This window comes from Brassica rapa, chromosome A04 (assembly GCF_000309985.2).
Source record: "Brassica rapa cultivar Chiifu-401-42 chromosome A04, CAAS_Brap_v3.01, whole genome shotgun sequence".
NCBI classification, from domain to species: domain Eukaryota; kingdom Viridiplantae; phylum Streptophyta; class Magnoliopsida; order Brassicales; family Brassicaceae; genus Brassica; species Brassica rapa.
The window spans coordinates 6,327,241-6,346,814 of NC_024798.2; the positions used below are offsets into that span (position 1 = coordinate 6,327,241).

The 19,574-nt window shown below is 27.3% G+C and overlaps 1 protein-coding gene across 1 annotated transcript; it reads right to left on the bottom strand.

Annotated features, from left to right (window-relative positions):
* Positions 1–17,075: 17,075 nt before the first annotated feature.
* LOC103863650 (oleoyl-acyl carrier protein thioesterase 2, chloroplastic) lies at positions 17,076–19,422 on the bottom strand. The gene is made up of 6 exons (XM_009141403.3): positions 18,889–19,422; positions 18,517–18,650; positions 18,313–18,426; positions 18,017–18,112; positions 17,762–17,918; positions 17,076–17,662 (listed from the first exon to the last, which is right to left on the bottom strand). The coding sequence occupies exons 1-6, from the start codon at positions 19,213–19,215 to the stop codon at positions 17,390–17,392; spliced, it is 1,101 nt and encodes a 366-aa protein (XP_009139651.1). The 5' UTR covers positions 19,216–19,422; the 3' UTR covers positions 17,076–17,389.
* Positions 19,423–19,574: the final 152 nt, after the last annotated feature.

The window sequence follows — 19,574 nt, forward strand, 5'->3', positions numbered from 1 at the left end:
CATTATAGGTGATGAATTTAATTTATTAAATCCGTTTATTACTTAAAACTAAGTTTTTTTTTAAACATATTGAGTTATAAATATCAATGATGGATTGGTGAGTATAACATGAAGACAAAAATATAAATATATGATTTTCAAGATAAGAAATTCAGCTTTTATTTAGTTACTCAATATATAATATTTTACATTATTTTTTTAAAAATATACATAATTTATATATATAGATTAATCTTCCAAACTTAAACTATTATATTATTTATGAATAATGTTTTTAAATAAAAAAATTTCTGATTTAAAAAAAAATAAAAACAACAAATGGTTATTTTCAAATAATAGATGTAATTTACATTATACTATCATTTAACAAGTATTAGATACGTTTTGATATATCATTATTTTCTATTTCCAGAAAACAATAAATTGTTAAACATCAATATCATCTAGGTAAGTATACGAACAACACAAATTCAAACATCACCAAAAAATATTTAAATAAACATTATAATAAAATAATTTAATCAAAAAATACAATTCAAAAAAAAATATTCAAAAGAATAGTTATATACTTAATATTTGAAAATCAAAGATATTTTTGCTAAAATTGTACTTAACTGGCCAAGGAGATCGACCATCTTTTTACGGATCGATCGATTGTTGAGCATGTGGCCGATCTAAAAATATTCTGCAGGTTAATTAAATATCTAAAACATTTATTTCAACACTCAACAGATAGTTTTGCTAAATATGATAACTAAATAGCCAACAAAATTACAAAAAATATATTTAAATAGTAAAAAATATGTTAATTTAACTTGTTAAAATTTAAAAATAAATTTTAATTATGACATGCATCTTAAAATTTATATAAATATATAGCATAACCTAAATATAAATAATTTAACAACTTAAATTAGAAAAAAAAAGAATCCCGGGCGTAGCCCGGGTTTATCCCTAGTTCTTTTGATATCAAACTTTATAAATTGCTCTTCGCAAGTAAATACTTCACCTTTAGGAACACGCAAAAAAATATGAAATTTATTTATTCAGTTTACTCTATTCTACAATTATAAAATATACTGTCAAAACTATGTTAACCAAGCAGAAATAAAATTATATTGTCTAACCAAAAACGAACTTAACCAAACCGATATCATATCCCTTAAGTTGTGTAACTAAAACGACCTCAATTTAACATAAAAAAAAAGATAAAATTTAATACATACAGAGGTTCATACTGATCTAGAACATGTGTTTGATCTGTATAGCCTCTCGTGAGTTTGAATTTGGGACAGAATTCTTTCATCTGTGTTGAGTCTATTCAATATATAAGTTTATGAACCTTACTTTGGATTATTTTCCATGTTTATATGGACTGTGAGCAGCAACCAAAAGTGGGTTATATTCCTATTTTAGATAGATTATTCAAAATAGGCTTGGGCATTTTAACCTGGACCCAAAAACCCGAACCGGAACCGACCCGAAAATATCCGATCCGGAACCAGGTCGAAAATTTACAAGTACATTTTGGGTCTAAATTTTTTTTACCCAAAAGAACCAGAACCGAAAGGAACCGATCCGAATAGATCCGGACCCAAAAAAACCCGACCCGAATAGACCCGACCAGATAAGAACCGATTTGTACCCGACTTAAAAACATGTATATCTAAAACTATGATGTTTTTGTGTTCTATTTTATATATATTATTTTATAATTTAGTTGAAATATATTTTGTTAACAAAATTTTTTTTTTTTTTTTGTAACATTTTTTAAGTACTATGAAGTTTTAAAATGTAAAATTTAGAGTTTAAAAATATTTATTTTAGTTATTAATAGTTTCATTTAAATTATTTTGTAAAATTTTAGATATATATGACAATTATCAACTAAATTTGATGAAATTGTATATGTCATGTCCTTTTCACATCCTAAATAACCGGACCCAATATGGACCCGGAAAATTATGGGTATTTTATTTTAATTATAGATCCGAACTCGAACCGATCCGGACCCGAGAAGAATTGACCCGAACTGAAAATTTCTAAGTACCTATTGGGTCTAAATATTTAGGACCCGAAAAACCTGGACGCGAAAGGAACCGGCCCGAATCCGACCCGAAGACCCGAACACCCAGGCCTAATTCAATAACAAAAGAAAACTACACCGAATTCAACCTATGTTGTATAACCCAAAATCATAAAACATATATATGATGATGTGAGTTAGTTGGGGGATCAGCCTCTGTAATCTTGGGATCAAATTATGTCGTAAAGTCTGCCGAGTATATAGCATAGGGGTTGAATTCTTGTGAGTTAGTTGGCGTGAACAAACTGTCATATTAGGATCTTTGTTCATAATGATGTTAGAAGACTTAACCATTTTGAATAATCCTTTCGTGAATTTGAAATAGTTCATGCATTTTTGTAATACATACTGAACTCTGAGTTTTATAGTGAACATGCCTATGCTTTTCTGGTAGGTGTAAATCATATATGAACGGTTCAACCACTCGGATTTCGGTTTGAAGTGATGAAATTGGAAGACAGAGCATTTAAATTATCAGTGTACCGTAGCATTTAAATTATCAGTGTACCGTTTGGTAAATGACATCGTAAATTTAACCGGTAAAAAATGCTTGAAAACTTTATTATATATGGTGGTCGTATGTTAAGTCTACAATGACATTATTTGTAAATACTCCAGTAACTATAGACTTTTTAAATGTAAAGAAACCATGCGGATGTGACACCTCAGCAATGACTCATCTCATATATATAATTATAAACTAGGTGATTTTTCCGTGTTCATGCACGGATATAAATGTTTTTGAAGTAAATATACTATAATAATTGATTGTTATTTAATTTTAATTTTAAATTAATTTATAATTTGTATGCATCATTTATATTTATAATATTATATTACTTTAATAATACATATGATTTTATATATGTTATATTTAATCGGTTTTGTTGTTTTTACAGTCAATTTAGTTATCATTTGCGTAATTTGGATTGCATCTCTGAATACAACTATAATATTTTTTATTTAATATATTAAAATTTTGATTAATTTCTTATTTGCAATTAGGTGGTTGTTGTCTTAAATATGTAAATATATTTTATGAAGATTATTCATAACTTTAGATATTTTGTGCTTAGAATAAAAATAAAAAAATAAACTAAAGTCTCTCATTCCAATTTACATAAATTAATATAACGATAATATTCTGAAGTCTCATGCATATATATAAATTTTAGAAAAGAACTAAATTGTAACAATTGTTTAATATTTTATTTTCATTTTACTATGTTTTGAGTTGTTCTATGATTTATATTTACTATTCTTATAAAATTTTATATTCTTATCGTAGTTAAATCAATGATTTTAGATATAAGTTAGATTAGTCGAATCACTCATGTTGTGAGTATATTGAGTTACTGTTATTCTTTCAAATTCAAATGAAATATTTTTATTTTTTATTATAATCAAGTCAAATCAAATCAATTTTATTTATCGTTTAAACGTACATGTATTTTCGTAATATTTATCAAATTATATATTGATGTTTTTAAAAATATATTATAAAATAAAGTGATGCTCAATAGAAAGTTACATACATAAGTAGGTGATACATTTCTAGAAGCTCATGAACACATATTAATATTTATAATAATAAAAATATTCTATAAATTCTAAATAACTTTATGCCTTTGATTTATTGAATGGAAACTAAAATTTATTTAAATATAATTAAAAATGAGAATTCAGATTTGCTTTGGTATTTTGATTATGGTTATATTAAGTTCCACAAACATAAAATTTAAAAGAAAATTTAATATTAAAAAAACAAATAACTTTAATAATGATAAAGTATAATAAATTTATTTTGCAACTATTTGATTATTTTTTGTTTTCAATATCTCTTAAAAATAAGCAGGAAACAAAATTGTAATTTTATTTGAAAATAATATTATATAAGTAAAATATAATTTGTTGATATTGTTTTTGATGTAATTGGAAGCTATTATAGACAACAAAATATATGAAAAATAAATAAAACACTTCAATAATACTAATTATAAACTATTTTCAGTCAATTAAACATATATCAATTTATGTTTCTCAATTATTTTGTGTAATCTTCTAAGAAAATAGATAGATATATAAAAATACTTCTATTAGTTTGAATTTTTTTTGTCTTGTTTAAAATTATGTTTTGAAAGAAATGTTATTTCTTTTTCTAATATCAAGATTATCTGTGTAAAATTTTTATAATGAAATCACATTATATACAAATTTATGTTTTTCATCTAAGAAAATATAGATATAAATAAAGTATTTTATGACTTCTTTTTCTTTTGTCAGCAGAAGTATTTTATTACTTCAAAAGTATATTTTATGCTATTTAAAAATATTTTTTAAATGTAATATTACTATTTTGTGAACTTTCCTTTTAAAAAAAATCATATTATAGATAAATATATTTTCGTTTTCAATTTGTTTTTTTTAACTTTATAAAAACTTTCATTTTTATTATATGTATATGTTTTTGGAAATTTTTCAAAAGCAAACTAATAAAATAAAAAAATAATAGTATTTAATATTTTTAATTCATTGAGGGTATCAGTGTAATCAACCATCGTGAGAGTTAATATGAGAACGATAGGAAACTGACTTCTCAAATAATATTATAGAGATTCTGGAACATTACCACATGTTTTCGTAGCCATGTGTAATCATTAGGATGATTTCTAGAAGCCTCGGAAAAATAAGTTGATTCATATAAATATATATTATATTTTTTTATTAAAGTAACTATCAACTTAATTAGTATTGTACAAAATAATATTATTTATTTACTTAAATAAAAGTTATGTAATTACCTAATATGATTAACATATATATTATAATTAATGATTATGAATAATACATATTTGATAAAAAATGGTATCCTCTCTCTTTTTTATTTAATTTTATATTATTATAAAAAGTTAAACAATCACATTAAGCATATAATAAAAAATATTAAAATTTTTATTATATGTTATATTTTGATTTTTTTTAAACAACTATAGATTACTAAAAATGGTAAATGTCCCACATTGAAAATTTTGTGATCAATAATGGTTTAACTTTTTTTGTTCAAACAAAATACAAATGATCATAAATTGTATGAATATGAGTTTTCATTAATATATATATATATATATATATATATATATATATATATATATATATATATATATATATATTAATGTCATTTAAATTAAATTATATACTATATAAAATCTATAAATATTTTAATTTCAAAATATACAGTAAATAATTATTGAGATCTTAATATTTTAATTTTGAATTTGTATTAAGAAATCTCACTTTAAATTTTTTATGATTAACCGTTTAAATTTTTGTTACAACATAATAGGCAAATGTTAATAAAATCATATGAGTAGAAATCTCATTATTTTTGTCGACAAAAAAGAAAAACTATTTATATTAAAATACACTATAAATATATCTATGTAAATGCCACTAAAGTGTAATTATATACCATATAAAGTAAATACAATGATTTTTTTTATTTATTTATCAAAAAACGTGATTATAAATTAACAAAAGGTATTGATTTTTTATTTATGTGTTTACTCTAATGTATATACTTTTATGCATAGAAATTATTTTTTAATAAGTGGTTTCTAATATGTTATTTGATCCTGAAAATCCCAAAAATACACTTCTTCAAATCGAAATAATTTTTAATATTGGAAACACTATGTATTTATTTCATTCAGATTAAATAATTTAGTCTTGATTTATATTCATAGAAAGCTTTTAATGAAATATCATGACAAGATTCCAATCACCTCCTTTTGACTTTGTTCTAAGAATGAGAGATTTGATCATTCGTCTAATATTTGGTTCTCCTTAATACCCTATCTAGCTATTATAATTGTAAGAATGAGAAGCACTACTCTGGGCTATGGAATGTATGAGGAATTTACGTCAATCTCAGGTTACGTTTGCAACGGATTGTTCTCAATTGGTGAAGATGGTTTCGGAACCAGAAGAGTGGCCAGCGTTTGCAAGTTATTTGGAAGACATCAAAAGGCTGAGAGCAAGTTTCCTACAATCAGAGATCGTCCATGTACCAAGAGCGCAGAATACAAAGGCGGATAGCCTAGCACGCAGTGTTAGGATTCAGCCGTCTTTCGTCGTTCACATGGATCAATATCTTCCGGCTTGGTTTACAGAGTCTATATGAGTCTGTAAAGTTGACGACAAAAAAAAAAATAATAATTGTAAGAATGAGAGATTTGAACTACTTATTATAAGTTTTCTGGTTTCTCATTTAATAAATCAAGCAGTTCTTAGGTTATACATAGTTTACATATACTAGATGGGTAAAGTATAATATATAATTTTTATTAGTATACTCTTAAGTAACTAAACATCAAAAGCGTAGATTAATAAAATAAATAATTTGTTTTGTTGGTCTAGAAATAAATGATTTTTAGGCCGAACTGGTGAATATACAATAGACAACACTTATATTTTGAGTTTGTACTTATATTCTATAACATATTTGATATATTAGATTTGAACACTAACATGTGAATAGAGTTTGTCGGTGATTTTCTTCAAAAATTAGATATGTAACTGGAGTGGAACTCATTTTTACAAATGTCCATCTTTCTAAATTGACACTTATGTAATTCACCGAATCCATAGAAAAAGTGAATAATAGTAACATAACTCATATCAATGAGACAAAAACGAGAACGAAAGCATAATTTTATTGAAATAAAAAATGAAATCTCTTATGGAGAGTCAATAGTAAACAAATCAAGAGAAGAAAACCTAATCCCTTTTTGTCATTTTACAATCGATGTTGCCTATCTGGTTTTGGTGATTTGTGTCAACCGTAAAACTTAATTTCTTTTTGTGCCAATGAAGTCTTAAAAATAATTAAAATGAGCTGTAATATGTTAACTCTTCAACAATGATGATTTTTATTTATTTATATATTTAAGAGACCAACATTTGTATTCGTCATTTTATAATCGACAGAATTGTAGTGTTGCAAAATATTAAAACCATTTAGTGAACAAATATTAGTATAAAAAACTCACCACGCGCATGTGTGCGGGTTATCATCTAACTTATATATTATTTGAGAAACATTACAACATTTGAGCTATAACACATGTCATCACGAATATGATTCATAGAATATTTAGAAAAATAGGTTGGTACATATAGACATATACTATACTTTTTATTAAACAAACTTTAAAACTATTATAAATATTCTTCATTCTTTTATTAAATAAAAGTTAGGGAATCACGTAATATGGTTAAAATATGTATGACAATTAATGATGTTGAATAACAAAAATTTGATACAAATTTGTGTAGCTTCTATTCTTTTTCCTTAATTTAATATTGAAAATAAATTAAACAACCACATTAACTATATAATAAGAAAATAACTTTTCATATATGTTATATTTTGAATTTTTAAAAACAATTATAAATTGCTGAAACCTTTAAAAAAATTCAATACTATATTTTGTGATTAATATTTACATTTTTTGGTGTAACAAGTATAAAAATCATTTGAGTAGAAAGTCTCATTTAATAAATATTCAAATTATATATATATATATACATTTTAAAATTTGCATTTAATAAGTAGTGAAATATTAGTATTTTAATCTATATCTTGTGTTTATTTATTTAAGGAATAAAATTGTAACTATTAATCTATATTTATTGTAACTGTTACATGATCTATATGTACTATTAAAACATAAGACCTTTTTTGAGGCCCCCCTGATTTGATGTAGTATTTACAAGTGTGCCATTACCTATATTAATTATAAAAATTTTAGTTATTTTAAAAAGAAACAATCCCTTATATATTAATTGAGAAACATTACAACATTTTTTGGTAGCTACGTGTCAGCACTAGAATGATTCCTGGATTTACGACAAATTAAAGATGTTTTTTTCTTTGAAATTATGACGAAATAAAGACATCCATTTTTTTGTTTTACGATAAAATAAAGACGACTTGGCAGCAGTTTACAAAGAAATAGGCAAAAAATTATATTAACAACTAGGCTACGACGGACGTTGTAACAAGAAGACTAAATCCTCGGGCGTCTGATAAATCCCGATTATCATTTGCAAAAACAGCGATTCGTCCCAAGTTGGCCAACAAAATCGCTGTATTTTCACATGATCATCCCCCTATATATTAAATGAGAAGTGATTTTAGTGATTTCTGGTGATTTGTCGCTCATAGGTGAAGTTTCAAAAAATTGTTATAATTTGATTGGTCGATTGTTTTTAATTTTTATTTATTTAAATTAGATCTAAAATTTTAAGGTAAGTCTAAAAATATTTAACATCACTTGCCTTATAATCTAAGGAATATTACAAATAAAAATTTATGGCAACTAATTCTCAAAATTATAAAAAGATTAATAATGTTTTATTTATTACTTTTAATATTTATAAACTATAAATATATAATAAACTATAAAATATAATAAACTATAAAATATAATAAACAAATTTTTATATAAGATAATTATAATAGTTTTATACTCTACTTGATGAATTGTATTCGAACATAATTATATAATAACTATTTAAAATATTACAAAATCCGAACATGTCTATTAATATGATTTTTAAGTTATTTATCGTTGTTTACAGAATAAAATTTTCAGAATTTTAAAATTATTTATATAATGTTATAAATTATTTATAAAAATATAAATCCTACTATATATTGATTGAGAAGTCATATAAGTGATTTTTTATTACGTATTGATCATAAACGAACTCTTCAAATTGTTATAATTTGATTGGCTGATTATTTTTAATTTTATTTATTATAATTATATCTAAAAGGAAAGGATAATTCAATTACCACTTTCCAAATAATCTACATAATATTAGAAATAATTATTTATGGTAACTAATTGTTGAAACTATGAAAGAGTAATAATGCGATCAAATTTTTTTATATATTTATAAATTACATAAAATAATAAACAAAAATGTTTATTTGAATTGATATAATGATTTTATATTCGTATGGAAAGAATTATATTTGTATATAAAGTATCATAATAACTATTAATGTCTAATAATTCAATGCATGCTTTATAAATATGTTATCAAATTATAAATACATTTATAAAATTATTTATATTGGATTATCAGATGTTTTAAATTATTATAAGATGTTCTAAGTCATTTATAGAAGCTTATACAACAATTTATAAAATGTATTTTGAAAATTTATTCTCCTATTACAATATTTTGAATTTTTTCATTTTTAATGGTAAGATTCCTCAACTATGTTACTTAGTTTAAAAACCCCTAAACTAAAGATTTACTGGCAGTAATGGTAATTATGACCTGTTAGAGTTTAATTCATTAAATAAAGTTAGTTTATGAAGTTTTTCGTTAAATACTTAGTTTGGGGGTTTTTTACCTAAAACAAACTTAGTTGAGGGGTTTTAATGTTAAAATTTCTTATTCTTTCCTTATTATCTATTATTTAAATCCTTATAGTGGGATTTGTTTTATCAAAAACCAGTTGTAATCAACTGACGAGATATCTTCTTTCCTAATATCATGCATTTAGTATTTAAATATATATATAACAAGATTTGAGTTACCAAAATGCATTTAGAAACTTAAACTAATTTGCTATATAAATATCACGCCATCCCAGTTAGTTTCACGCATCTATCTTTTAAGTTTTCATATGTTTTTGATCGTTCTAATTTAAATTTAAATTTTATGATCTTGCGCAGGTGTATGATAATCAATAAGTAACTCATAGACGGGAACACCATTACTGGTAATTTTATGAGAGATTCTTCTTCTCCGTTTATTTTTGTTCTCTTCCTCTCCATGCTGTATCTCTATCTATATTTTTGCATCAGCAGTGATTCAACTAACAAAAAGAGACGACTCTGTTTATCCAGGAAATTATCATCCCTTTCGAAAAAGGTAATTTTTTTTTTATAAAATTAAATCACTTAGCAAGAATATAATATAAGATGTGTATGCTAATCAAGTGCAATTTATTTATTGTGCGTGATCCTCTTCAGGTACGTCTGAGAGCCAAAGGTAATCTCAAAGCTTTTTAAAAACTTTAAAACTCATTGACGTTGACCTATCAATTGTATAATTTGTTATCTTTTGGGGATTGTTTACATCTTTAAATAGTTTTGTTAGAATTACCTCTTTTCTGACTCAAGGCTTAGAGAAGGAACCCGTAAATCATCTCTGCTGTTACAATAAAACCAATGATAATAAATCTCAGGTAATTCAAATCTCTCTTTTATATTTCATGGCTGATTTTTTTATTGGGGTTATGCGTGAAATGTTTGTTTCTTCTCAATTATATTTTTCTGATGTTTTAAGATTAGTACTAGATTTTGACCCGCGCTTCAAAAGCGCGGGTTTTATTATGGGTTATATACGATGTTGGATATGAGATAGTATTTTAAGTATATTGTGTATTATTATGTTATAAAGTCGTATTATATCAAATACAGAAATTTGTTTAAAATTATATAACTTATGAATAATTTTATTCGAGATTTTTATATACACTCTTATGTAACTCTTTCTTAAGCATGCAAATTTTCCTAAATTTGATAAACGAACCAAACCAATACGAAATACAGATTGAGGTTCAGGTATTGAAAAAAAAATACCTATTAGATTTTTTTGGACCTGCGGGTCTCTGTTGGACTCCGGGCACCCAAAGTACCCAGAATGTTCTCAGTATAAAAATATTATTGTAAATTTTGGATTCGCATTTTCTGTTATAGTTTCAAATTTTGGGTAACATTTCAAATTTTAAAAATATATTTAAAATATTGGATATTTTTGGTTCTCGGGTAAGATTTTGGTCTTTTAGATATTTAAGAATTTCTGGTATTTTTTTGATTTTGGGTAGTTTCGTGTTTTGATTTTTTGGCTTTTTGGATTCTTTAGATCTTTTTGTCCTAAATACTCGAACCGAGCTAGACTCATTACGTAGCCAAATTACATAGTAAGTTTTAAAGATATTTGAATTATTGACTCAAACTGACCTGGAACTAAAAGGAACCGATATGAACAAAAAATAATAATTCAAATACGTAGTTGGATATAAATGCCCAAGACCCAAAGAACTTGGACCTGAAAGAAACCGATTTATATTTGACTCGAAGACCCGAATGCCCAAATCTAACATATCATTATATTTTTGTGCATTTTATAAAAATTACATTTGTTTAATTGGTAAAACTTAAGATTTATTTGTGAGGTTTTTGGCTAATTTAATAGTATAGATTTGTAGGTTTTTTGTTGAGCAGTAAAAAAACAATTTGTTGGGTTTTTGATAATTTTAAACTTATCTTAAATACTAAATTGTTATTCATCAATAAAATAAAATTAACATAATATATAATTTTTAAACTTATCTTAATTTTAAAGTTAATGAGATATATTTAGAGAATAATATAATAAAGTGTACGTGATATTATATTTTCGTGAACCAAATTTATGTGGTCGTATATATATGGTATAATCGTTTCGTTTACAAAAAGATATGAGTCCAATAAATAAAAGGTTTGACTAAATGGCTGTTAGAGAAATTTAAGATAACATATTGTTTGTCCAAATCAAAGTAAGACAAAAATATTATTAATGAAAGGGTCCAAACAACATTTTTAAGTAGATTTATTAAAAATCCTTCCCTTTTAATAGTATTGATTAAATATGATCGTTTGAAGCATAATGCATTCTCAGAACACACCTCCATGATAAACACTTCTATGTAAATTGTGTCAATTATGTTAGTGATTTTGCATCTGAGTATTGTGACTGATGTTCCAAGAGAGAAAGCGTATCATATCAAACCGAGATTGTTGGGAAAGGTAATTGGTTTATAGATGTAATTGGCTAATTGACATCTAAAGGATACATTTTATTAGATAGTACCAAGCAGTCTTTTTAAACCTTTTGAACTCTAACTTTTTTAACTAACAGAATAATCATGCTTAACCTATAAGCAGTTCAAAGAGTTATGTATCTAAAGGATACGCTTTATCAGATATAAATGATATGTTTTATTAGATAGTACCAGGCAGTCCTTTTAAACTCAAACAATGCCATGTTCTGAGTTGTACACATTCTATTGACCTTTTTTCCTTGCGGTGTGTATTCAGATAGCAGTAGTGAAGTGCATATATGAAGTAATATCAACCAAAATTAAGAAAAGTCTTTCAAAAGCAGAGATAATCACAAGGACCTCTCTTGAACATGGCAAGCAACCAACAGTTTTGCCAGACCTGAATTTCTTAAACAGGTTTTCTACTTTCTATTTTCTTATTTTTTAGTTTCACCTGATGAGAAGTTTGAATCACAGACTCTTGACATTTTAAAATTTATATTATTTGTTTGTGTAATGGTGCAGAGGTTTCAATGAGACCAACTTATCCTTCTTCCAAGAAAGTAAAGGACTATGACAAGCTTGAAGTTGAAGTGAAGATGAATAGAAGGATGATAAGCTTGAAGGAGACGCTGGTTTGAACAAGTTCTTTCGTGAGATATATTTGAATTCTGATGAAGATATGAGGAGTGCTAGAGCAAATCATTTGTGAGTATCTATCTATCTATATTCCTATTTAGTCTTTCTTCTCTCATGGAGATTACAATATTTTCGCATTTTGATTATGTTTTGCAGTTTTCCACAATCAACAAGTGAAATATATTGGGACAGTGCTTTCAATAGACTGGAAAGATGTTGGTGCTAAGAAAATCGAGAGCACTCTTCATGATAATCTGGCGCTCAAGACATGGGAAATATGATCTTATATGATGTGTGGGTTTTACCTTAATCTAGACAGAACTCAAAGCCTTGGTTTTAAGGTCTGGTTTCTCTACTTTATGGACTTAAGGTACTTTGTATTTTCCATAACTCATATTGTTTATACGAAACACTGAAATTTTTAATCTAAACAATCTAATGTATTCTTTGTTCATATGAACATAGTAGAAATATCAATATGTAACATCAAATCTTTCATATTAACCACATGCATGTAACATAAGTATTATATAGTTGTAAATATGTAATTTTCAATTTAATATTAATGTTAATGCCCACACATGCGTGCGGGCAGTCAACCTAGTTATTAATTAATATAGTACAGTATTGCAATAAATATATAGCGAACATAATTTTAATTACCTTTCGAATAACTGCATTTCCTCGCAGTTAAGGAGTATATATGTGTGGGCACTAGGGGTGGGCGTTCGGATACCCGTTCGGGTTCGGATTGGGTATTTTGGATTTTTGGGTGTTTCGGTATAGGGATATAGAAGCCGTTCGGGTATTTCTGTAGTTCGGGTCGGGTTCGGGTATTTTTAGTTCGGGTTCGGTTATTTCGGATCGGGTTTCAGATATTTAGATTTTAAAAGAAAAAAATAAAATTTTCATTTTTAAGTTTCTTGTATTTAAAAATATAGATTTCACTGAACTGATTTATTTTTATTTTTTATAGATTGAATGATTAATAGATTTGGAGATAATATCTCAAAAACAAATAGATATTAATTTGGCTATTGTTTTTAAACTTTGGATGTACCTTTTGTTAATACATAAAACAAAAATTTTGATATACATTTTAAATGAATATCAAATTATTTTCTCCATAATTATAGATATACTATATGATCTTAAAGTATGTGTAACATTAATATAAATATTTTAAATAAAACGAGAGATGTGAACTAGAAATATAAGGGTAAGTATACATATGTTCGGTTATCTTTGGATATCCATTCGGATTCGGATATTACCCGTTCGGATTTGGATATCCAATCTCTCCTAACTTAATACATGTTCGGGTATTTTGCTACTTCGGTTTAGATTTCGGTTCGGGGTTTTCGGATCGGGTTCGGATGCGGCTTCGGGTATCGGGTAAAGTGCCTACCCCTAGTGGGCACTGTGAACATCTTCGGTACTCGACTACCAAACTTCTTATAGTTTCCCACTTAGATATCCAATCTGATAGAATATGTCTGGAACATATTCAACAATATATCTCGGCATAACACCACCATCATCATATCGGGTTGGAGCCTTTTTTCGTGTACGGACATGTGACCCAAAGTAGTACGACGTGAAGTGAGATGTTTTCTCATTCAAACTCCCAGCAACTATTGAACCTTACACTCTTGCAAGACTTTTTGCTTTCCCTTTGAAATGTTTCATGGATTGCTCTAAAGATACATCCTTCCATTATGAACAGGTCCACGACGCCACATACGGGAGGTGGACAACTAGATGTTTCCATGACATCAAAAAAAGATGAAGGAAATTTTTTCTCCAAATTGCACATTAAGATCGGGATATTCTCATCAAGTTTTCTGATGACATCTTCAGTTAAGGTACATGAGCTTAGATCTCTAAAAAAAGCTCAAATGCCTGCAAATAATATTAATGTGCAAACGTAATTAATAAGATAAATTAAGTATATATGTTCTACATTAAAATGTAACGCGTTTGTTAACTGCAAGTGCTTCGTGAACATTTTTGGGAAGCAACTCCGCAAATGCAAATGGTAGAAGTTGTTGCGTAAATACATGACATTCATGAATCTTCATCCCTGAAAACTTTTGGCTCTGCTCAACACATCTTGATAGATTTGTTATGTATTCATAAAAAACCTTCACATCTGAAGTCACCCACTTGAACAACACCGCCTTTGCTTCTGCTGACAATCTGAAAATGGGAACCGGAAATTTCCCATGGTTTTTAATATGCAGCTCACGCCTAGAACATAATGCATGCAAATCTAACCTTGGGTTCTTGTTATCTTTTGTCTTCCCGGGGACATTCAATAATGTATTGATGATGTGGTATTTGTGGCAATTTTCTTTTGCGGTCAAATTAACTTAAAATATCTTGAAAAAAATCTTGTCAAAATAAAAAAAAAATTTAAAATAAATAATTTTATTATTTTAAAATTTTAATTTCTTAATATCAATACTCTAATTTCTTCTACGATAACATTTTATAAAACGTTGATAAAACAACAAGACTATTAACAAACTTTAAATTATATCATACTAGAATAAACTCTTCAACATGTATATTTCAGATGAATACAAGAATTTTTTTTTAGTTTTAAAAATATTCGAAAATATTATAACTTATTTAAACTAATGATCCCGTGTTTTAAGACATAATATAACCTAACACAATAGTGAATTATTATTTTTTGTTAATATTGATAAATATTATTTAATCTCAAATGCTAAACAAATTTGATATTCACCAATAATAAAAGTATAAAACCAATATTTTAAAATCAAACACAAACTAAACCGGATCACTCTCTCGATTAGTGAATCACTGGGTTGACCATAGTTAAACCACATATCAGTATATTAATAATTATAATATAAAGTTTATATATTAATATAATATTATTAAAAATATATAAAAAATCATGTTTTATTTACACAATATAATAAAATATTTTTGATTTTAGTTGTAATTTTTTGTTTGTGATGAAAAAAAATTATTTAACTAATTTTTAATATTAAATTAGAACTTTTGCAAATTGTTAGGATAGTAAATATCAAAACAAAAATTATTATAAATTTAAAATATACAAGAAATGCAAACTTAAATAAAATATCAATATCAAAATAAATTAATGAAGTCATATCAACAAATTTTAGGTTTCTCTATTACTACTTTCTTCATTTTATTCAAATGACATAATAAAATTTTAATCAAAGTTTAGAGAATCACACATTAGATAATTTATTCAATTCTATACAATATTAAAAATATATGAGAAGTTTATTTAATTTTTGAAATATTATCAGATTTTGTATAGGTTTTTACTGGATCAACCGGTGTTGAGTCATGGGTTAGTGGAGGGTTTTTGGTTTTTGGTTTTTACCAAATTTTATCAAATTTTTAATTAATAAGTTTTAATAAACTCCAAACCGAAATATATACGGATTACCCAATTGTTGGTTTGATTGTAGATCAAGGTCGGTTATAAAAACACTTAATAAAATTTAATTTTTTTTTGGTTTTTACCAAATTTTATCAAGTTTTTAATTAATAAGTTTTAATTAACTCCAAACTAGAATATATACGGATTACCCAATTGTTGGTTCGACTGTAGGTCGAGATTGGGTATAAAAACACTGAATAAAATTTAAAATAAAATTTTTTATGATTATCTTTAGAGAAATACCTTAGGATAACACTAAACAGACCATTGTCACAAATATAGACTCTAAGAGTTAAAATGACCAATTTTTTTTAAAAAAGAGGTAAATATATATTTATATCCATAAGATTAACTAATCCAAATCTTAGGGCTAAGAGTTAAAGGGTGGAGATTTGAGATTAAGTTTTAAAATTTTATAAAATTAAAAATTAAATTAAAAATTTGAAAATAAAAATTTGAAAAATAGTTTCAAAAAGTATTTTGAATTACAAAAAGAAAATTTGAAAACAATTTCAAAAAAATAAATTTATAAAAAGTTCGAATTTAAAAACATATAATCTGAAACTATAAAAAAATTTATTTGTATTTATATATCTAGGGTATTAAGGTCTTTTTACTTATTAAATGAAATTTTTTGGTCATTTAGGAGAATTGCCCTTATTTTTTAATATAATTTTTAAATGTAGAATAAAAAATTTAACAAATTATAATTTCTTCAAAATCCAAAAAGTTAGCACACATAGGACAATAATTTAAATAAATTATGTACACATGTCAAACAAGAAATAATATAGAATGTATAAATTATTCTATTATTTTTTCAAAAAAAAACTTATCCTGCTTTTTAAAATCGCGGTCAAATTCTAGTTTTCTTTTGACGTCAAACGGCCATTGGTCAAAATCTAGTATTTATTGTAACTATTACATGATCTAGTATATTTATATTTATTATTTAAAATATTATTAATCTCCAATAAATAAAAAAGTATTACATTGCATACAACTTTAGCTTATCCAAAAAACTTATGTAATACAAATTTTAATTGTGCAAATTTTGCCTCCAACATCACATACCCAGTTTCATCAGAGAAACTCAGCATATATAATTGGATGAACAAATCTAGTTTATGAAAAGCTACAAGCAGACCTAAGAAACGTTTTGGCTTAAAGCCCAAAATTTGGACAGAAAACGAACAACACAGACGCCACACTACACAAATAATCCAGTACCATCTAACCCCACAACAGATCTGATCAAAAGACACAATAAAACTATAAACGTGAAGCAAGAACTTCACCAACACTGGAGAAGCATATAAGAAAATCATCGTGAGGATTTCTTTCTCCATTGTGTTCTTCCACGATTGATCTCCTGGCCATTTTCTGACAACCTCAGCATATGCAAGAATTGGCTCTCATTGTGTCCTTGTATGCTTGACGTGGCAGATCCGTTGGTCCCGGTAAGCTTTGAGATCGGGTCGTCAGGGATTTCAGAGGTGGTGAGTGAATCTACAATGTCATCTTGCTGGCATTCTCTTCTGTAATCTAGAGTTATAACTTGAAGCTCATGCGTATCAATGATTTCTTGAGGTATGCTCTGCCATTACCAGGGAACCAAACTCAAATTTAATAGTTAGTTAGCTCATATGTATGATTAAAATGATAGACGTTTTGTAGGCTTTATTAAGGTACTCACCTCAAGCACCCATCCAATGTAGGTGACGTTATTCACGTGCTGGTTCATGTCCAGATCAGCTCGCCGAGGCTTAAGCTCTAGCATAGAATACTGAGCTGGATCTTCTAGTTTTGGGATTTTCTTTAAGCTGCTATTGTTCTCTTCTGGAAACGCTAGTCTACGAGAAATACAGAGAACAACAGGTTGAGATCCACATGCTTAAATATTAACTGTTTAACTAGCAATTATAAGGGAAGCATGATGATTCTTCTTCACCTGGGTTCTCGAGGACAGAAAACCAAGTACTCGTCCCGAACTTCATCTGTAACTCTTTGAAGCCGCCTTGTGTCTTGGTTCATCATCACCCACTTGCTGTAAGACCCATGTAACATTTGTCAAACAAAAACAAGCTCAGGTTCCAGAATATGCATAAGTCTTTATAACTAAATAAGCAACGTATATGGGAGTTACTGTTGTGCGACTAATGTCAGTGATTTGCATTATTATATTGATTGAAGGCAGATAAAAAAATGAATTTATGAATAGTAGTAACAAATCTGTTTTTGGCAAACCTTGTAGCACGCCCAATAACTTCATTTGTAGCAGAGTCCCTTAGAATCCAATCACGTCTCGTTCCAATCCTTCCTTCACTCTGGCACCATGTCTCTATCTCAACAACATCACTCCTGTTAACCAAGTAATAAAAAGCTCTGAGGTTTACAAACTCCGACCTCTAAAGTGTCAACTAGTCAAAGAAGCCTAAGAAAAGAAAATACCAAGCTGGGTACTTGTAGATCTCAATGTGCATTCTTGCAGTGACCCATATGAGATGCAATTTCCTCATGGTGAGTGTTGTGGCAAATCCATCGGTAGAGAATCCACACTTCTGAACATGGTTACATGCCACCTCCTATACATATATATATTTTCATGCTTAACAATTAAAATCAAGACATAACCACCTTGCATACACTAAGGTTTCGAATAGTGACCATCGTCCTACCCGTCCGCCTAACAAAAATCTCTACATATACTATATATCTATACATTTTTATAACTGTTAAAACCGCACCGCAGTTAAACGCTTGCTCAAACGGCAGTCACCATTCAGATCCTAAACTTAGAAAAAAACAACATGTGATTCGAACCTGTAAGAGATTAGCAATTGTCTCGACGGTGGCGGTTTTGTTAATCCCAACCTCATAGCTTCTAACAATGAACTTCTCTTTGTAAGAATAACCATCTTCCATCAATCGACCAGCTCGGAACCGATCCGCCGGGGTACACGAATTAACAGGGCTGATGCTTCCCTGATCGGCGGAGATAACTGCCCGAAGAGGATCTAAAGCCGGCTTCCTTGGCTGAGAAGACGAGACGGCGAGGGTACGGCGATTAACCGGGATGAAAAGGGAGGAATCGGAGAAGAAGGAGAAGGTGTGTAAGTGGTTAGTCACATTACACGAAAGCTTCAACATTTTCGATGCCTTTTTTATGGTTTCTGAGGGTTTTGGTTTATAGAAGAAGAATCAGGGATCTGTGTGTTGTATCTGAAGCTCGATGTTAACGAGGAAGGTGGAGATTCATAAATTACGATATTGCCATTAAAAAGCTGGTTCTTTCGCCAATTGGCAATGACGCATGTGTGGTGAATAAGAAAGCTCTGTTTTCATCTCTCGTGACCTCTTCACCGCTCTATTTATTATGGGTAGTTGACTACAACTTTACTTTTTGTATCCATAAATTTTGAAATGTATTTACTTTTTTTTTCTTTTGAATAACGAAGTGTATATATACATAATACATGGGAAATGAGCTTCACATTCTTTAACTATTT